Below are 22945 nucleotides of genomic sequence, written 5' to 3' on the forward strand. Positions count from 1 at the left end.
AAAACGTTAGAATAAATAAATTTTGGAAAGTTAGAGGATACAAAATCAACCTACAAAAATCAGTTGTGTTTCTATACCAACAATGAATTATCCAAAAAGGAAATTAAAAAATACTTGGGAATTAACTTAACCAAAGAGGTCAGAGACTTGTACACTGAATATTATAAAATGTTGAAGAAGGAAATTAAAGAAGATAAATGGAAAGACACCCCATGTTTACAAATTGAAGAAATAAATACTGTTAAAATGTCCATATGATGCAAAGTAATCTATAGATTCAATGCAATCCCTATCAAAATTTCAGTGGCATTCTTTATAGAAATAGAGAAAACTATTCTAAAATTCATATGGAACACAAAAGACCCTGGATAGCCAAAGCATTCTGTTTTTTCTTTTTAATTTTTTTTGAATTTTATTTTTTTATACAGCAGCTTATTAGTCATCAGTTTTATCCACATCAGCGTATACATGTCAATCCCAATTGCCCAATTCATCACACCACCACCCCAACCCCCCGCCACTTTCCTCCCCTGGTGTCCATACATTTGTTCCACGTCTACGTCTGTGTCTCAATTTCTGCCCTGCAAACCGGTTCATCTGTACCATTTTTCTAGGTTCCACATATATGCGTTAATATACGATATTTGTTTTACTCTTTCTGACTTACTTCACTCTGTATGACAGTATCTAGATCCATCCATGTCTATATGTACCACCATGTATATATGTACCACATCTTCTTTAACCATTTGTCTGTCGATGGGCATTTAGGTTGCTTCCATGACCTGGCTATTGTAAATAGAGCTGCAATGAACATTGGGTTGCACATGTCTTTTTGAATTATGGTTTTCTCTGGGTATATGCCCAGTAGTGGGATTGCTGGATCATATGGTAATTCTATTTTTAGTTTTTTAAGAAACCTCCATACTGTTCTCCATAGTGGCTGTATCAATTTACATTCCCACCAACAGTGCAAGAGGAGTCCCTTTTCTCCACACCCTCTCCAGCATTTGTTGTTTGTAGATTTTCTGATGATGCCCATTCTAACTGGTGTGAGGTGATACCTCCTTGTAGTTTTGATTTGCATTTCTCTAATAATTAGTGATGTTGAGCAGCTTTTCATGTGCTTCTTGGCCATCCGTATGTCTTCTTTGGAGAAATGCCTATTTAGGTCTTCTGCACATTTTTGGGTTGGATTGTTTGTTTTTTTAATATTGAGCTGCATGAGCTGTTTATATATTTTGGAGATTAATCCTTTGTTCGTTGATTCATTTGCAAATATTTTCTCCCATTCTGAGGGTTGTCTTTTGGTCTTGTTTATGGTTTCCTTTGCTGTGCAAAAGCTTTGAAGTTTCATTAGGTCCCATTTGTTTATTTTTGTTTTTATTTCCATTACTCTAGGAGGTGGATCAAAAAAGATCTTGCTGTGATTTATGTCAAACAGTGTTCTTCCTATGTTTTCCTCTAAGACTTTTATAGTGTGCCGTCTTACATTTAGGTCTCTAATCCATTTTGAGTTTATTTTTGTGTATGGTGTTAGGGAGTGTTCTAATTTCATTCTTTTACATGTAGCTGTTCAGTTTTCCCAGCACCACTTATTGAAGAGACTGTCTTTTCTCCATTGTATATCCTTGCCTCCTTTGTCATAGATTAGTTGACCATAGGTGCATGGGTTTATCTCTGGACTTTCTATCTTGTTCCATTGATCTATGTTTCTGTTTTTGTGCCACTACCATGTTGTTTTGATTACTGTAGCTATGTATTATAGTCTGAAGTCAGGGAGTCTGATTCCTCCAGCTCTGTTTTTTTCCCTCAAGACTGCTTAGACAAAGCAATCTTAAGAAAGAAGAACAATCCTGGAGGCACCACACTTCCTTACTTCAGTATATATACTATAAGGCTACAGTAATGACAACAGTATGGCACTGGCATAAAGACAGACTTACAGACCAATGGAACAGTACAGAGAGCCCAGAAACATATCCAAACATCTCCAGTCAACTGGTCTTCAACAAGAGTGCTAGGAACACAAAATGGGGGAATAGTCTCTTCAATAAATCGTGCGGGAAAACTGGACATCCACATGTAGAAGTCTAATCTGGACTCTTGTCTAACACTGTACATAAAAATCAACTCAAAATGGATTAAAGACATAAATGGAAGACCTAAAAACATAAAACTCCTAGAAGAAAACATAGGTAAAAAGCTCCTTGACGTCAGTCTTGGCAATGGTTTATATGACAACAAAAGCACAGACAACAAAGTCAAAAATAGACAAGTGAGACTGCATCAAACAGAAAAGCTTCTGGACAGAGAAGGAAATAATCAGCAGAATGAGAAAGGAAACTCAAAGAATGGGTGAAAATATCTGCAAATCATCATAATAATAATAAGGAGTAAATATTCAAAATATATAAGGAAGTCATACAACTCAATAGCAAAAAAGCAAATAAAAATGCGCAAAGGACCTGAGTTGACATTTCTCAAAAGAAGCCATACAAATGGCTAACATGAATATGAAAGTGTGTTCAATGTCACTAATCATCAGGAAAATGCAAATCAAAACCACAATGAGGTATCATCTCACAGCTGTTAGAGAATGGTGATTATCAAAAAGACAAAAGGTAAGTGTTGCTGTGGATGTGGAGAAAACAGAACCCTTGTACACTGTTGGTGGGAATGTAAATTCGTACAGCCATTATGCAAAACAATAGAGTTTCTTCAAAAAACTAAACACAGAACTACCTTATGAGCCAGCAATTCCACTTCTGGGTATATATCCAAAGTCAGTGAAATCAGGATCTTGAAGAGATATCTGCACTCCGTTTTTACTGCAGCATTATTCAAAATACCCAAGATTTGGAAACAATCTAAAAATGTCTATTGGAAGATGAATGATTAAAGAAGATGTGGTATATCAACACACAATAGAATATTATTCAGCCACATAAGGAAGGAAATCCTGACATTTGCCCCAACATGAATAAAACTAGAGGACGCTATGCTAAGTGAAATAAGCCAGAAACAGAAAGACAAATACTGCATGATCTCAGTGGAATTCAAAACAGTCAAACTCATAGAAACAGAGAGTAGAATGTTGGTTTAAACGGGTTGGCAAGCTAGGGAACGGGAAGATGTTGGTCAAGGGGTACAAAGGTCAATTAACCAGAGATGAATAAGCTATGGAGATCTTATATACTAATGTGACTGTAGTTAACAATACTATACTGTATACTTGAAATTTGCCGAGAGAGTTGATCCTAAGTGTACTCACAAGCCCCACCCCCCACCTCCAAAAAAAGGGAGCTATGTCAAATGATGGGTATGTTAATTAGTTTGACTGTGGCAGAGATTAATATTTGGCAGAGATTAGGCATAGTGTGGGAGAGGGGATGGGTATGAAAATAAAGAGGTAGCATGAGAGAAATCCTTGTGGTGATGGAATAGTTAGTTCTGTATCTGGATTGTGGTGGTGGTTACATGAATCTCCACATATGATAAAATGGCACAGCACACCAAAATCACAACTAACTGCTGAATAACCATTGATAAAAAAGACTGGAATCTACAAGAAAAAGATATTCTACATCCAAAGACAAAGAAGAAACCTTGAGACGGTAGCAGGGGCACACTCACAATATAATAGAATCCCATGTCACCCAAGTGGGTGACCCACAAACGAGAATAATTATATAGCAGAAGTTCTCCCACAGGAGTGAGAGCTCTGAGCCCCATTCCAGGCTCCCCAGCCTAGGGGTCCGGCATCAGGAGGAGGAGCCCACAGAGCATTTGGCTATGAAGGCCAGTGGGGCTTGACTGCAAGAGCACAATAGGATTGGGGGAAACAGAGACTTCACTCTTGGAGGGCACACACAAGGTCCTGTGCACACCAGGTCCCAAGGCAAAAGTAGTGACTCCATAGGAGCCTGGGCCAGACATATCTGCTGGTCTTGGAGGGTCTCTTAGGGAGGCTGTGGCTCTCTCTGGGGTCATAAAAGCTGGTTGCAGACATAGCGGAGACGTACATGAACTCTGGCTGGAGGCAGACATTTTGGGTCCTTAGCATCAAGACCTGGCTCTTCCCAACAGCCTGTAAGCTCCAGTGCTGGGACGCCTCAGGCCAAACAACCAACAAGGGGGGAATAAGCCCCATCCATCAGCAGATAGGCTGCCTAAAAACTTCTTGAGCCCACAGTCACCTCTAGACACAGCCCTTGACATGGTCCTGCCCACCAGAGGGCCAAGACCCAGCTCCACTCACCAGTGGGCAGGCACCAGATGCTCCTGCCAGGAAGCCCACACAAGGCTCTAGACAAACCTCATCTTCCCGGGAGCAGATACCAGAAGCAAGGAAATTATGATCGTGCAGCCTACAGAACTGAGTCCACAAACACAGGTCAGAACCTACCCTGGGACGAGCTGGTCCCAGCCTTTGGGTGATGGGAGGGGAGTGTACTGCTGGGACACATAGGACATCCCCTACAGAGGCCCACTTATCCAAGGTCGAAAACGTAACTAAGCTACTACATTCATAAAAATACAAGTATTAAACAAAATGAGATGGCAAAGGAATATATCCCAGATGAAGGAACAAGATAAAATCCCAGAAGAACAACTAAGTGAAGTGGAGATAGCCAATTTACCTGCGTAAGAGTTCAGAATACTGATCATAAAGATGATCCCAGAAGGTAGGAAAAGAATGGACAGAGTGAGAAGTTATAAGAAATTTTTAGCAAACAGAAAATATAAAGAACCACCAAAGAGAGTAGAAGAACATAATAACTGAAATAAAAAATACACAATTAGGAATTAATAGAATAAATGAGATAGAAGGATGAAACAGTGAGCTAGAAGACAGAGTGGTGGAAATCACTGCTGCAGAACATAAAAAGGAAAAAAGGATGAAAAACAATGAGTTTAAGAGATCTCTGGGACAACGTCAAACACACCGGCATTCACATTATAGGGGTCCAAGATGGAGAAGAGGGAAAGGAAGGGACTAAGAAAATACTTGAAGGGATAATAGGTGAAAACTTCCCTAACATGGGAAAGGAAACAATCACCCATATCCAAGAAGCACAGAGTCCCATACAAGATAAACCCGAGGAAAATGCCAAAACACACAGTAATCAAACTGACAGAAATTAAAGACAAAGAGAAAATATTAAAAACAACAAGGGAAAAGCAACAAATAACATACAAGGGAATTCCCATAAGACTAGCAGCTGATTTTTCAGCAGAAACTCTGCAGGCCAGAAGGGACTAGAATGATGTATTTAAAGTGCTGAAAGGGAAAAACCCATAACCAAGAATACTCTACCCAGCAAGTATCTCATTCAGATTTGATGGAGAAATTAAAAGCTTTACAGACAAGTGAAAGCTAAGAGAATTCAGCACCACCAAACCAGCTTTGTAACAAATGCTAAGGAACTTCTCTAGGCAGAAAAGGCAACAACTAGAAACAAGAAAATTACAAAATGGGAAAGCAAACATACAGTAAGGTAGGAAATCATCCACGGCACAATTATGATATCAAAACCAGCAATCATGAGAGAAAGTAGAAGTGCAGGATATTTGAAATGCACTTGAAATTAAGAGATCAGCAACTTAAAACAATCATGTATATAGATATATAGACTGCGGTATAAAAACATCATGGTAACTGCAAATGAAAAATCTATAATAGATATACACACGAAAAAGAAAGAGGAATCCAAGCCACGAGAGAGAAAAGAAAAGACGAAAGGAAGAAGAAAGACCTAAAAAAACAAATCCAAAATAATTATCAAAATGGCAATAAGAATGTACATATCGATAATTACCTTAAATGTAAACAGATTAAGTGCTCTGACCAAAAGACACAGGCTGGCTTAATAGATACAAAAACAAGACCCATACGTATATTGTCTAAAAGAGACCAACTTCAGACCTTGAAACACATACAGACTGAAAGTGAAGGGATGGAAACAGGTATTCCATGCAAATGGAAATCAAAAGAAAACTGGAATAGCAATACTCATATCTGACAAAATAGACATTAAAATAAAGACTGTTGGGGCTTCGCCGGTGGCGCAGTGGTTGAGAGTCCGCCTGCTGATGCAGGGGACACGGGTTCGTGCCCTGGTCCGGGAAGATCCCACATGCCGCGGAGCGGCTGGGCCCGTGAGCCATGGCCGCTAAGCCTGCGCATCCGGAGCCTGTGTTCCGCAACAGGAGAGGCCACAACAGCGAGAGGCCCATGTACCGCAAAAAAAAAAAAATTAATTAAATTAAATAAAGACTGTTACAGGAGACAAAGAAGGACACCACATAATGATCAAGGGATCAATCCAAGAAGATATAACAAGTGTAAATATACATGCACCCAACACAGAAGCACCTCAATATATAATGCAAACATTAACAGCCATAAAAGGAGAAATCGACAGTAACACAATAATAGTGGGGGACTTTAACACCCCACTTACATGAATGGACAGATCATCCAGACAAAAAAATCAATAAGCAAACACAGGCCTTAAATGACACATTAGACCTGATGGACTTAATTGATGTTTTTAGAGTATTCCATAAGAAAGTAGCAAAATACATATTCTTTTTAAGTGCACATGGAACATTCTCCAGGATAGATCACATGCTGGGCCACAAAGCAAGCCTCAGTAAAGTTAAGAAAACTGAAAACACATCAAGCATTTTTTCTGACCACAATGCTATGAGATTTGAAATCAACCACAAGAAAAAAAACTGCAAAAAACACAAAAACATGGAGGTTAAACAGTATGCTACTAAACAACCAATGGATCACCAAAGAAATCAAAGAAGAAATCGAAAAATACCCAGAGACAAATGAAAATGAAAACATGACAATCCAAAACCCATGGCATGCAGCAAAAGCAGTTCCAAGAGGAAGTTTATAGCGATACAAGCTTACCTCAGGAAAGAAGAAAAATCTCAAATAAACAGCCTAACCTTATATCTAAAACAACTGGAAAAAGAAGAACAAACAAAATCCAAAGTTACTAGAAGGAAAGAAATCATAAAGATCAGAGCAGAAATAAATGAAAGAGAGACTAAGAAAACAATAGAAAAGATGAATGAAACTAAAAGCTGGTTCTTTGGAAAGATAAACAAAATTGAAAAACCTTCACCCAGACTTATCAAGAAAAAAGAGGAGGGCCAAAATCAATAAAATTAAAAATGAAAAAGGAGAATTTACAACTGACACCACAGAAATACAAAGGACCATAAGAGTCTACTACAGGCCAACAACATGGACAATAAAATATACCAATAAAATGGACAACCTAGAAGAAATGGATAAATTCTTTAAAAAGTACAATCGCCCAAGACTGAACCAGGGGGAAATAGAAAATATGAACAGACCAAAATATGAACAAACTACTGAAATTGAATCTGTGATTTAAAAACTCCCAACAAAAGTCCAGGACCAGATGGCTTCACAGGTGAATTCTATCAAACATTTAGAGAAGAGTTAACACCTATCTTTCTGAAACTATTCCAAAGAATTGCAAAGGGAGGAACATTTCCGAACTTATTCTATGAGGCCACCACCACCCTGATACCAAACACCAGACAAAGACACCACAAGAAAAGAAAATTACAAGCCAATATCACTGATCAACATAGATGCAAAAATTCTCAACATAGTCTAGCAAACCAAATCCAACAATACATTAAAAGAATCATACATAATGATCGTGGGCTTTATCCCAGGGATGCAAGGACTTTCAATATCCACAAATCAATCAGTGTGATACACCACTTCAACAAACTGAAGAATAAAAAACATATGATCATCACGATAGATGCATAAAGAGCTTTTGATAAAATTCAACATCCATTTATGATAAAAACTCTCCAGAAAGTAGGCATAGAGGGAACCTACCTCAACATAATAAAGGCCATATATGACAAGCCCAGAGCTAATGTCATACTCAATGGTGAAAATCTGAAAGCATTTCCTCTAAGATCAGCAACAAGACAAGGATGTCCACTCTCACCACTTTTATTCAACAGAGTTTTGGAAGTCCTAGCCACAGCAATCAGAGAAGAAAATGAAATAAAAGGAATCCAAATTGGAAAAGAAGAACTAAGACTGTCACTGTTTCCAGATGACATGATACTATCCATAGAAAATCCTAAAGATGCTACCAGAAAATTACTAGAGCTCATCAATGAATTCAGTATAGTTGCAGGATACAAAATTAATACACAGAAACCCATTGCCTTTCCATACACTAACAAGGAAAGATCAGAAGAAATTAAGGAAACTATTCCGTTTATCATCACATCAAAATGAATAAAGTACCTAGGAATAAACCTACCTCAGGAGGCCAAAGACATGTACTCTGATAACTCTAAGATGCTGAGGAAAGAAACTGAAGACGACATAAACAGATGGAAAGATATACCATGTTCTTGGACTGGAAGAATTAATAGTTTCAAAATGATGATACTACCCAATGCATTTTTCACAGAACTAGAATAAAAAAACATTTTATTTTGTATGGAAACAAAATAGACCCCGAATCTTGAGAAAGCAATCTTGAGAAAGAAAAACAGAGCTGAGGAAATCAGGCTCCCTGACTTCAGACTATACTTCAAAGCTACAGTCATCAAAACAGTATGGTACTGGCCCAAAACAGACATACAGATTAATGGAACAGGATAGAAAGCCCAGAAATAAACCCACACACTTACAGTCAACTAATCTATGACAAAGGAGGCAAGAATATACAATGGAGACAGTCCCTTTAACAAGTGGTGCTGGGAAAACTGGACAGCTACATGTAAAATAATAAAATTAGAACGTTCTCTAACACCATATACAAAAACAAAATGAATTAAAGATCTAAATATAAGACCAGATACTATAAAAATCCTAGAGGAAAACACAGGCAGAACACTCTTTGACATAAATCACAGCAATATTTTTCTGGATCTGTCTCCTACAGTAATGGAAATAAAAACAAAAATAAACACGTGGGACCTAACTAAACTTAAGAGCTTTTGCACAGCATAGGAAACCATAAACAAAATGAAAAGACAACCTATAGACTGCGAGAAAATATTTGCAAATGATGCTACTGACAAGGGATTAATTTCCAAAATATACAAACAGCTCATACAATTCAATAACAAAAAAAACCAAACAACCTAATCCAAAAATGGGCAGAAGACCTAAATAGACATTTCTCCAAAGAAGATATACAGACTGCCAACAAACACAGGAAAGAATGCTCAACATCATTAATCATTAGAGAAATGCACATCAAAACTACAATGAGATATCATCTCATACCAGTCAGAATGGTCATCATCAAAAAATGTAGAAACAAAAAATGCTGGAGAGGATGTGGAGAAAAGGGAACACTCTTGCACTGCTGGTGGGAATGTGAATTGGTTCAGCCACTATGGAGAACAGTATGGAGGTTCTTTAAAAACTACAAATAGAACTACCATATGACCCAGCAATCCCACTGCTGGGTATATACCCTGAGAAAACCATAATTCAAAAAGAGTGAGGTACCAAAATGTTCATCGCAGCTCTATTTACAATAGCCCGGAGATGGAAACAACCTAAGTGCCCATAATCGGATGAATGGATAAAGAAGATGTGGCACATATATACAATGGAATATCACTCAGCCATAAAAAGAAACGAAATTGAGCTATTTGTAATGAGGTGGATAGACCTAGAGTCTGTCATACAGAGTGAAGTAAGTCAGAAAAGAGAAAGACAAATACCGTATGCTAACACATATACACGGAATTTAAGAAAAAAAAATGTCAAGAAGAACCTAGGGGTAAGACAGGAATAAAGACACAGACCTACTGGAGAACGGACTTGAGGATATGGGGAGGGGGAAGGGTGAGCTGTGACAGGGCGAGAGAGAGGCATGGACATATATACACTAACAAACATAAGGTAGATAGCTAGTGGGAAGCAGCCGCATGGCACAGGGAGATCAGCTCGGTGTTTTGTGACCGCCTGGAGGGGTGGGATAGGGAGGGAGGGAGACGCAAGAGGGAAGAGATATGGGAACATATGTATAACTGATTCACTTTGTTATAAAGCAGAAACTAACACACCATTGTAAAGCAATTATACCCCAATAAAGATGTTTAAAAAAAAAAAGGCAAGCCAGAGCTAGAGAATACAACATTTGCAAAACATATATCTGATAAAGATCTAAACTCCTTCAACTCAACAATAAGACGCAAACCAAAAAACTATATAAAAAAATGGGCAGAAGATTTCATGAGACACTTCATTAAAGGAGATTATGAATGGTTAAAAAGCACATGAAAAGAAGAAGTTCAACATTGTTAATTACCAGAGAAATGCAAATTAAAATCCAATAAGATGCAACTAGAAATGTTGGTAATCAAAGAGCAATGATAACTCTCAGACATTGCTTATAGGCATGAAAAATAGTAGACCCAACTTGGGAACATTTGGCACTTTCTGAATAAGTTACATATAAAGTTACCAGAAGACCCAGTAAGCCCACTCCTAGGTATTTACACAAGAAATGAAAAGATATTAACACAAAGACTTATATGTGAATGTTCATAGAAGCTTTTTCATAACAGCCCCAAACTGGAAAAACACCCATGTGTCTATGAACTGAAAGGATAACAAACTGCGGTATATGCACACAAAGGAATTCTACTAAGGATAAAAAGAATAAACCTGTGATACACACACACACACACACAAACACACACACACACACACACGAGTCTCAAAAGCATCATGCTAAATGAAAGAAGCCAGACAAAACACAGTATATACTTTACGAATTCATTTATATAAAATTCGAAAAAAGGAAAAGCTATTGAAATAGAAAACAGATCAGTGATTGCTTGGGGTCTGAGAAGTAGGAATGAAAGGAAGGGACTCACTGCAAAGGGGTACAAGGAATTTTGGGGGGGATGATGAAAATATTCCAAATCATGATTTTGATGATGGTAATCTACTGTATAATCTTTTAAAACCTATTGACTTGTACATTGAAAAGTGCTAAATTTTCCATTTAATATTCGTCAACAAAAGTGATTAACATTTAAAAAGAGAAAAAACTGAATTTGCATTCCTGAGGAAGTCACATGGTAAGGTCTGCTCACCCACTGAGACGAGGTGGCTGTAGTTCTCCAACATCACATCTCTGTACAAGGTCCTCTGAGCAGAGTCCATCTGCCACCACTCCTCCTGGGTGAACTCCACAGTCACATCCTTGAATGACACTGATGCCTGTTAACAACATATTTCTAATCAATCTGAGGGTTCAGAATTGGGACATGGAAAATATTTTTGAAAACTAACTCCTACTATGTTTACTGTTTATTTAATTTTTATTTTTTAGTGGACTATAGTTGACTTACAATGCTGTATTAGTTTCAGGTGTGCAGCAAAGTGATTCAGTTATGCATATAAATATATCTATTCTTTTTCAAATTCCTATCCCATTTATGTTATTACAGAATATTGAGCAGAGTTCCCTGTGCTACACAGTAGGTTCCTGTTGGTTATCTATTTTAAATATACTAGTGTGTATATGTCAATCCCAAACTCCCAATTTATCCCTCCCTCTCCACCTTTCCATCCATGTTGCTGCAAATGGCATTATTTCATTCTTTTTAATGGCTGAGTAGTATTCCATTGTATATATATATACCACATCTTCTTTATCAGTTCATTTGTTGATGGACATTTAGGTTGCTTCCTTGCCTTGGCTATTGTAAACAGTGCTGCAATGAACACTGGGGTGCATGTATACTTTCAAACCATGGTTTTCTCCAGATATATTTTTACTGTTTAGAGTTTAAAACAAAATGCTATAAAAGATGACTAACTCTGCCTTTGCTCTATAGCAGGGTATCTTCAATTTGGCACTACTGACACTCTGGACCAGATAATGCTATTTTTGTGGAAGACTGTCCTGTGTATTTTAGGATATTTACCAGTATCCCTGTTTTCTACTGATTAGATATCAATAGCATTCCCAATCATGACAATCAAAAATATCTCCAAATACTTCCAAATGTCTCCTGGGAAGCAAAATCACCCCTAGTTAGGAACCATCGTTCTATATGAATAATGGACAATATCTTCAGTGACAAAACAAAATACCCAGTTTAAGAGATGACCTATACTAAGGCAAAGCAACAGCGATAAAGAATGGGAAATTAATACACAGAGATGCTGCACAAGCAAGTGGGTAGATGCTGATGCCATACACAGAGACTGGAAGAATAAGTAAGAATCAGTGGCTGGGTCACAGGGAGCAGATGTTGTTCAACTGCACTCAAAACACCCGTGGAACATATGGAATTATTTATTTCATCGTTGGCTGCAAGATTCTGGAACGGAGAAGGGAAATCTAAAATGAAAATAAGGATCTAGGAGACAGTCATTAAGATGGTAACTTAAGTCATCAGGGAAAAAGGGCTGGTTCAGAAAGGACATAGAAACTTTAGGAAAGAAAAGGAGCAAGTACAAAATTCAAGGGAATAGCAAAATTTAAAAGGCAGGTAGAAAGATAGGCCAGGAAGGCTGAGAAAGAATTTCTAAGTGATAGAAAGAGAAAACAGAAAGGTTAGAGTACCAGAAATTAAGAGACGAGAGAATTACAAGCAAAAGTTATTTCTCTAGTTCAAGGGAATAAACTGAACACACACATTTACATCCCCTGCCTCCAAAAACACATTCAGGTAAAATAAAAAGCTTTTATAGCTATAAAAGTATGACAAAAGAGGAATTCAGAGAAACGTCCCAGCACAAGGCCTGAATTTTGAACAAATTCTGGAAGATAGAGGGTAAGGTAGTATTGATAAAAAAAATAGAACAATATTGCCCACAATCTAATATAAATGTAGAAGTGGGAAAAAGGAACAGGGCACTGGTGAAAGCCCAGAAAGACGTCCAAGCTTAAACTGTGTAGTAGGAGAAATGATAAACAGAGTCAATTTCCTATTTGAATACAGGTGACATCATTTAAATGAGTGAGAAATGGCTAGATACAAATGTCATCGGAATAACTAGATGGCCATCTGGGAAAAGACTGATCTATATCTCACACCACAGAGCAGGATAAAATTAAAATGTATTCGAGATCTAACTGTAAAAAATAAAATCATACTCTAAAAGACTACACAGAGCAATTCTTTTACAAGGTCAGAGTGGGAAATGCCCAACTATGACTAAAAATCCAGGAAGCATGAAAGAAAGAACTGCTAAACTTGACAACACAAAAATCAAATGACTTCGAAAGACCCTGAATAGCCAAAGCAATTTTGAGAAAGAAGAACTGAGCTGGAGGTATCATGCTCTCTGACTTCAAGCTATATGACAAAACTACAGTCGTCAAAACACTATGATACTGCCACAAAAACAGACATACAGATCAATGGGACAGGATAGAAAGCCCAGAAATAAACCCAAACACCTATGGTCAACTAATCTATGACAAAGGAGGCAAGAATATACAAGGAAGAAAAGACAGTCTCTTTAACAAGTGGTGCTGGGAAAATTCGACAGCTACATGTAAAATAATGAAATTAGAACATTCTCTAACACCATACACAAAAATAAAATGATTTAAGATCTAAATGTAAGACCAAATACTATAAAACTCCTAGAGGAAAACACAGGCAGAACACTCTTTGACATAAATCACAGCAATATTTTTCTGGATCTGTCTCCTACAGTAATGGAAATAAAAACAAAAATAAACACGTGGGACCTAACTAAACTTAAGAGCTTTTGCACAGCATAGGAAACCATGAACAAAATGAAAAGACAACCTACAGACTGGGAGAAAATATTTGCAAATGATGCTACTGACAAGGGATTAATTTCCAAAATATACAAACAGCTCAAACCAAACAACCTAATCAAAAAATGGGCAGAAGACCTAAACAGACATTTCTCCAAAGAAGACATACAGATGGCTAACAGGCATATGAAAAGGTGCTCAATATCACTAATTATTAGAGAAATGCAAATCAAAACTACAATGAGGTATCACCTCACACCAGTCAGAATAGCTATCATCAAAATATCTACAAATCACAAATGCTGGAGAGGGTGTGGAGAAAAGGGAACCCTTCTACACTGTTGGTGGGAATGTAAATTGGTGCAGCCACTATGGAGAACAGTACGGAGGTTCCTTAAAAAACTAAAAATAGAGCTACCATATGATCTTGCAATCCCAATCCTGGGCATATATCTGGAGAAAACCATACTTTGAAAAGATACATGCACCCCAATGTTCATTGCAGCATTTTACAATAGCCAAGACATGGAAGCAACCTAAATTTCCATCAACCAATGAATGGACAAAGATGTGGTGTGTATATATCTACATATATCTATATCTATGCAATGGAATATTACTCAGCCACAAAAAAGAATGAAATCACGCCATTTGCAGTGACATGGATGGACCTAGAGATTATCATAAGAAGAAGAAAGACAAATATTATATGATATCACTTATATGTGTAATCTAAAAAGATGATACAAATGAACTTACTTACAGAAGAGATATAAACTCAAAGACGTAGAAAACAACTTATGGTTATCAAACGGCAAAGCGGGGGGAGGGATAAATTAGGAATTTGGGATTAACATATACATACCACAATATATAAAACAGATAACCAACAAGGACCTACTGTATAGCACAGGGAGCTATACTCAATATCTTGTAATAACCTATAATGGAAAAGAATCTGATAAAGAATATATATACCGTATATATATGTATATATATGTATATACATTTGCATAACTGAATCACTTTGCTGTATACCTGAAACTAACACAACATTGTAAATCAACTGTATTTCAATACATTTTTTTAAATGCCAAAAAAGTTCACCACAGTTAAAAACAAAAAACAAGTGCCTTTATGGCAAAAATTAAAAAAACATAAGCAAGGCAAAAATATGAAAAACTAGGAAAATTGTGCAATTTATATCACTGAAAAATGGCTATAAAGATATACTGGATATATTAATTAAAATCAGCACATCAACAGGAAAACAGTAAGAAATAAACAATTCAATAAAAAATATAGATGAATTACAAACAAAAAAGATGTTCCACCTCACTCATGAGAAGAGGAAAGCTTGTAAAACTAAACTTGAGTTATCATTTTTAATCACATTTGTAAAAATTCAAAAAGTTTGATGGCACACTCTATTTGTAAGGTTGTGGAGAAGAAACACACACTCCTAGACTGTTGGCTCTACCTTAAATTACCTTCAGAATCTGACCACTTGAAAGCAACTAACACCCTTAAATGATCATCATTTATTGCTAGGATTACAGAAATAGCCTCCTATATTGTTCCTGCTTTCACTACTACCCCACTAGAGTTTATCTTCAAAATGTAGACTTATTCTTTTAAACTGTAAGTGAAAACTATCCTTTTGACTCAAAAGAATAAAAATGAAAACCCTCAAAACCCCACATTGCGAGAGATAATGTGTTAATGTACTGGAAGACATTTTGATCACGATGTTAATTCTCCCCAAATTGATCGATATTACAGATTCTGTAGAGTCAGTGCAGTCAAAATCAAAATCTCAGCAGGCTTTCCTGAGATAGACAAGCCAATTTTCAAAACTTTCTATAGAGAAGCAAAGTACCTAGAATCTCCAAAACACTCCTAAAAAAGCACCAAGTTGGAAGACACATATTATCTGATTTCAAGAGTTACTATAAAGAGACACTCATCAAGGCAACGTGGTATTAGCAAAAGGATTAAGGTCATCAGACGTTAACAGAGTCCACATAGATATAGAGAATAGACTTGTGGTTGCCAAGGGGGAGGAGGGGTGGGGGGCGGAAGGATTGGGAGTTTGAGATTAGCAGATGCAAGCTTTATATATAGGATGGATAAATGACAAGGTCCTACTGTATAGCACAGGGTACTATATTCAATATCCTGTGATAAACCATAATGAAAATACAAAAAAGAATGTATATATATGTTTAACTGTGTCACTTTGCTGTACAGCAGAAATTAACACAACATTGTAAATCAACTATACTTCAATAAAATTTTTTAAAAAATAAAAAAAAAGAAGTGAACAGAATCCAGAAACAGACCCAAACATAGGTTGCTAGTTGATTTCCCTCAGAGATGCCAATGCAATTCAATGGAGAAAGGATACTCTTGTCAACAAATGGTGCTGATAGGTGGGTATGCAAAGGTAGAAAGCACAAACATGGCAAGTGCACGTTCCTCTACTCCCAATTCCTCTATTCTATTCTGCCAGCACAGAATACTAAGACCCTCAGACACAGAAATTCTTAGTTTTAGATTGGGCCAACGAGAACATACTTTGTCCTTTTCTGATTGGCAAGTTTTACACTGAAATAAAATTTTAAAGTTGATCAAAAAAGGAAATTATTGATATAACAAAGATTTTGAAATCCTAAGAGAATACTATCAACAAGCTCATGAAAATACATTTAAAAACATAAATAGGGACTTCACTGGTGGTCTAGTGGGTAAGACTCTGCGCTCCCAATGCAGGGGGCCCAGGTTTGATCCCTGGTTGGGGAACTAGATCCAATCCCGTATGCATGCTGCAACTAAGACTCTGCATGCCACAACTAAGAGTCCGCATACCACAACTAAAGATCCTGCATGCCACAACAAAGATCCAGTGTGTCACAACTAAGACCCTTCGCAGCCAAAATTTAAAAATAAATAAATAAAAATGAACAATTTTCTATGAAAACGTAATGAGGAAAGTTACACTAAAAAAGAACATACAAATCCATCATAGACTTATGACCAATAAATTAATCAAAATCTTCATGCAAAAAGTCTTCATAAGGCCCTAATTTATAGGTGAGTTTAACAAAATCTACATGTAACACAATTTTCTCATCTAAATTATTATTAAAGAAGAGGAGCAGGAAAATGTCCCATTTCCTTTTATGAGACTGTGACCATGATACCATAATTGGACACAGAAACAAGAAAGCATAGTCTAATCCAAGTTGTGGATACAAAAATAAAAATCCTAAATACAGTATTAGCAAAAAGTCCTAGGAAGATATGTAAGAAGCAACTTACCACACTTATTAGCAATTAGGGTCTGCACAGGGATTTAAGTTAACATTAGAAAATCCATTATACTGTTTACAGTATTTATAGATTAAAGGAAATAAGCTATAGCTTTGCTCCAATAGATACACAAAATGTAATCAATGTAATTTAATGCACATTCATGACTAATGTGAAATCTTAACAAACAGATACATGGAGGCAACCTTCTTACCCTGACAAAGGTAACCTACCAAAAGCTGACAGCAAACATCACAATTAATAGTAAAATAGTGTATATTATCCCTCAAGATTGACTTGATCTATTTTTATTTCTTTTTCCATTTAATGCATGGATGCTTCTTAACCTTATAAATCCACAAAAATGCAAAATGGGGAAAGAATAAGGAGCTCACCTGAGGTATGTTCATTTTCTGCTCTTGGGAGAGTAGAGAACTGTGGTTCAGCTGAGGGGACAGAAAGATGGGTGTCATGAGACATAATCTGTCTTATAGCTCCTAGATTCACCCCCCAAAATCTCAGCACCCTAGGTGGGGATCATCTTCCTTATAGGCATAGGGCCCTCTCGGCCTTGAAAAGGCACTAGAGTGATCACATACAGGTGGTACCACCTGTCTTTGTGTGACTCTGAGATGACCATGAGGATTAAATCTGCAGTTTTTAACTGAGTGAATGTAAACTTTTCTCAATCACTTTAAAAATAATGCATGTGTCCTAACACAAGTAAATAAAAACAACAGAAGATTAGCTGAATTAAATACACCAAAGGATAAGACACTATACTTTCATTAAAATTAACGTAGCAGAACAATACTCAGTATGCACCATTTATCTATTTTTCTTATTAATATTATTTACCCGCTGGTATAAACAATCTACAGAAAGCCTAATAAAAGAGATGGGATGCCTTAAGGCAGGAAATTTTAATTGTTTCAGCCGTGATATATTTGTCAAAAGGCCCTTTTGGTGACCTACCTGTGAGAGGGCGAAGTGCACTGTTTTCCTGATTCTGTCACAAACAAACTGGGTTTCCCTGGACAAGTCACTGAACTTTTCAGGCCCGATGTCTTTAAAGATTTTAAGAGAGTTAGAAATAGATGACCTTGGAAAACCCTTCACATATCATCCTTCTGGGATCCTGTGAGGTCAGCATTATCACTAGTGTCACATGTGGTGATAGACACACGTGACAGCAACACAGCATCTTTGGGGGGGGCATTTAAGGGGAGTGGAGACAGCATTTCCTCCCTCTGCCTGGTTATCCCTTACCCCCAGGCCTCACCCTCACAAGCTCTCCGGCAAAATGGCCTTTCCTGAATAGCCTGCCCCTGGACCAGTTCAGCTCACCTTGCTCTTCTCAAGGCTGGCCCAAACCCCCCACTGTCACATAGTTTGGTGGCTTCTGGAGATGGGGTCATCATCAAGACTGGCTCATTCTGAGCAGGGAGATTAAGAACAGCTTCTGATCTTGCAGATCTAGGATCTGCTCCTTTCTGGGCTCTTCTGTCTCTGCTCTGAGGCTCTGGAACGAGATCTAAGGTCATAGGGGTGCTCTCTTCCATGTAAGACTCCTGTTAACAGAGACTCCCTGTTAACAGAGACTCCCTGCTTCCTACTTCACAAGGGTCACTTTGTTTCAAGGTAACTGGGACATGGATCCAAGAAACAATTCATTTTAGGAGCAAAAACCTAATTCTTGGAATTCATTATAATACCAGACTTAAAAGACAGACAGCCTGACAATGCAGAAGGGGTCAGGGACCTCTGTCTGCCCCAAGTGACCTGAAGAGACACTAGAAATCCCAGAACACATTTTGACACATGGTAGGATTCCATCTACATTCACTTTCCCTTATACTTCTGGGAACCAGCGACAGGCCTCTTTGCTAAGTGCTGTGAAGGCTACAATGTCGGTATTAAGTAGGTGTGATATTTAGACAAAGCCTGAGGCTGTAAGTAAAGCACACCTGCCCTTGAATCTAAACTCCCTCACTACTAGCTTGTGACCTGACCACACCGTTCCACCAACCTGAGCCTCGGTTTTTGTTAAAGTGGTAGTGACATAACATAAAGCCGTCCAATGAAAAGAATAAAGCGTCTTCCAACTATAATAGCAGTTGTCACTCAGTGCTCAGTATCTGGCACTAGTCTAAATGCTTTACAAATGATGACTTAGATCTAAGTTTCAAAACAACGCCATGAAACAGTCATCATTAGTATCATTTTCATATGAAATGCCTCTTACCCAGGTTCCTTCTGTAACCCTGCTTACAGGTGACAGACCTGTAATTTACCGGGCCCTTCTGCTCCAGAGCTGGGGCTCTCATCGCAGACCCCTGGCCACCGTCAGCACTATAAATTCACTTTGCCCCCTGCCGCCGACGTGGGCTTTTTTCCCCCTGTCGGGCTGCAGGCGGGGCCGAGCACAGTCCCCACACACCCAGGTCTACACTGAGCACCTGCTCTTAACCGGACCAGCCCGACCTGTACCCCGGGAGCCCGAGGGCCGGGGTCACCCCCTACCGGCCTCCCCCAGGCTGAGGGCCCGCCCGGGCGCATACACCGGCGTTGGTGGGAGGGAGTCCCAAAGATTTTCCGCTTCCATCCCTAGGCACAAATGCACCCCTCTCAGCTGGTCCCCCCGCACCCTCACCCCAGGTGCGCACCCTTCACTTTCCGAGCCGACTCCGAGCTTCCCAAACCTCTTCCCTGGAGTCCAGAGAAGACGAAAGAGGAGGCGGGGATACAGCCGCACACGCGCAGAAGCAGCCCAGACTCCCCTTCCCAGAGCGCCGCGCGGTAAAACAGAAAGATTCAAGACTACATTTCCCATAGACCTCCGCGTCCACTGCGGCGGTCACTCTTTAGGCGTTTACGTATTTTAGAAAGCTGAAGAGCGATGTCTTACAAGTATCCTGCCCAGCCTCTCAAAGATCCTGAAGAGAACGGGTTAAATATCAACTTAAATGCCAGATGCAAAGGGTGGTCCTCTATTGGCTCCCAATTGAACTAGCAGTTTTTTCATAAGTCATTTGAAGAGAGTTGGGGAAACTTGAATATGGATTGGATATTGAAAACGTTAAAATTACCATTACGTAGGTAAAGTGTGAAAAAATTTTGAGTTACGTAAGAAAATTGGTTTTGTAAAAAAAAAAAAGGCAGGACGACTGAGGTATTTAGGATTGAAATTAAATAGCTGTAAAATTATAATTTTGTAATTTTTCAACTTGGGACCTCTACACTGTTTCTATACAGCCAACAGATCCATTAACCCCTAAGCCCCGTGCTGGCACCCCTGGAGCCCAGTGTGGAGGTTCTACTGGAGGTCAAGGCAGTGCTGCAGGTATAGATGTATTGATATATAAGGAAGCTGTTAGTTTTTATGACTCAACATTGTTTTCAGATGAATTCTATTATTGTTTCAACAAATTTTGTTAATTAAATTACGTTGATCTTGGATTACTGTGCACATAACAAGTTTGCTTGCTTTTTGCTGACATACGTAATTCTTTGTCATTCTTTAATGAATTACAAATAACAGCACAAAAATGCTGGTCAAACTGTATTAAATCAATATTACATTAAATCAATCATAATAGACTTTAACATAAATTTCACTAACGGAAAGAAAGTGGTCACTACATATATTCATGGAACAAATATTTATTGAAAACTTGCTGTGCGATAGACATCATTCTAGATGCTGGGATAACAACATCAGATAAAAGATATTAAATTCTCTATCCCCATGGAGTTTATGATCAGGGTTGTTGTCAGGGTCACCTCAAAAAACACGTGTCAGTTGTCAAGAAACAAAAGGACACTTGAGTTTAATAAACGGGGGCTCCAAAAACATGGGTAGGGTTGGTGAAGCATCCTGTAACTGATGATGGTAGGGACCCATTATCATCATCAGGCTTATAGTGAGGGTAAGTAATATTACCAGAGCCTGGCAGAAAAGGCTACACTTATGAGAGCTGTGGCCTTAGGAAGAGAAACATTGTAATGGCCATTACATGGCTCTGCACAGCCAGCCAAAATTATAAATACACAAGCCTCACTTGTTTTCTTCCCTCTAATGTCCTACTCTCTCTTAAGCATTTGTAAACCCTATTCAGTACCTATTCCTAGAACTTCATCCACATCTGTCTCCTCCAGACATCTTATTCCAGTCTTATTCTTGTCTAGCCCCCTTCTACCCGTCAACTCATTGAGCTTTGGACATGAATCAGTATAAATCTAACCTCAGGACACAGCTCTTCTTCACAAAGTGAACTACTAAATATACCTCCTTAAAATTTGCCCCTGGGAAGATTTCTTATCACTACACATTTGAGAACCACTCCTAAGTGAGACTGTAATTGCAGTAGCCATAACTTCCAATGATGCTACCATACATTGTAGATCCAGTTTGAAGGAGATTCAACTGGTAGATGGCACAGGTCTCCCTTAGGGACTTTTGGGGAATGATTAATTGTATATACTTGTGTTATATACTTGTGTATATACTTGTGTTAAGTTACGAGAAATTTTGTCAAAAGGACCCAGTCTCTCCTTTACTTGAAGCCTCCTGTCTATAAAGTAGGATATATCAAGGACTGAGAAAGAGGATCTGAATCCCTGTTATGATGACTTGTGTGTTCTGCCCACGAGACACAGAATTTCATATAGGTATATATGTCAAGAAGTATCTTTGTAGGGTGCCCATCTATTCTATTTCACAGACTTCATTATTGAAGAGCCACCACCACAGATGTCTTCAGGTTACCACAAAAGATGGCTGCACGTCAAAAAAAACTTAGAGTTTTAAAAAATATTTATCAGGATCTCGTTAGAGAAATACATATTTCATTGGTATGAAATGCAGCATGGGCTGCTCCTGAGTCCATCGTGGGTATACGCATATTGATAAATTTGCCCCTATCTAAACATAATTCATCCCTCCTGGTTTAATACCCTAAGGATCCACCCAAATATATGCGACCAAGTTTCTGCTTGTACCACTGAGCAAGATCATTTTTTAAAAATTGAAGTATAGTTGATTTAAAATATTATATTAGTTTCAGGTATACAACATAGTGATTCGATATTTTTATAGATTATACTCCATTTAAAGTTATAAAATATTGGCTATATTCCCTGTGCTATACATTACAACCTTGTATCTTATTTATTTTATACCTAGTAGTTTGTACATCTTAATCCCCTTCTCCTACATTGCCCCTCTGCTACACCTCTCCCATTAGTAACCACTAGTTAGTTCTCTGTATCTGTGAGTCTGTTTCTGTTTTGTTATATTCATTCATTTACTTTTTTAGATTCCACGTATAAGTGAAAACACACAGTATTTGTTTTTCTCTGTATGATTTATTTCACTAAGCATAATACCCTCCAGGTCCATTCATGTTGTTGCAAATGGCAAAATTTCATTCTTTTTTATGGCTGAGTAGTATTCCATTGTATATATACCACATCTTCTTTATCCATTTATCTGTTGGTGGACACTTAGGTTGCTTCCATATCTTGGCTATTGTAAATAACCCTGCTATGAACATGGGGGTGCACATATCTTTTCAAATTAGTGTTTTCATTTTTTTTCAGACACATATCCAGGAGCAGAATTGTTGGATCATATAGTAGCTCTGTTTTTATTTTTTTGAGGAACAGCCATACTGTTTTCCATAGTTACTGTACCAATTTACATTCTCATCAACAGTGTATGAGGGTTCCCTTATCTCCATATCCTTGCCAACATTTATTGTATGTTATCTTTTTGATGATAGTTATTTGGACAGGTGTGAGGTACTATGGTGATTGATTTGCATTTATTA

General features: G+C 37.9%; 1 protein-coding gene across 1 annotated transcript in view; it reads right to left on the bottom strand.

The window, feature by feature from the left end:
* The window catches only part of ZNF782 (zinc finger protein 782), a 54589-nt gene extending 34789 nt beyond the window's left edge, over positions 1-19800 (bottom strand). The window contains exons 1-3 of the mRNA XM_082842594.1: positions 19768-19800; positions 17510-17560; positions 11152-11278 (exon numbers count right to left, since the gene is read on the bottom strand). Of these exons, the coding sequence (XP_082698720.1) occupies positions 11152-11278; positions 17510-17524 (142 nt within the window). The 5' untranslated portion in view covers positions 17525-17560; positions 19768-19800. The remainder of the gene's footprint in view (positions 1-11151; positions 11279-17509; positions 17561-19767) is intronic.
* Positions 19801-22945: the final 3145 nt, after the last annotated feature.

The sequence above is a fragment of the Leucopleurus acutus genome (assembly GCF_964270905.1).
Source record: "Leucopleurus acutus genome assembly, chromosome: 7".
Classification (NCBI taxonomy): domain Eukaryota; kingdom Metazoa; phylum Chordata; class Mammalia; order Artiodactyla; family Delphinidae; genus Leucopleurus; species Leucopleurus acutus.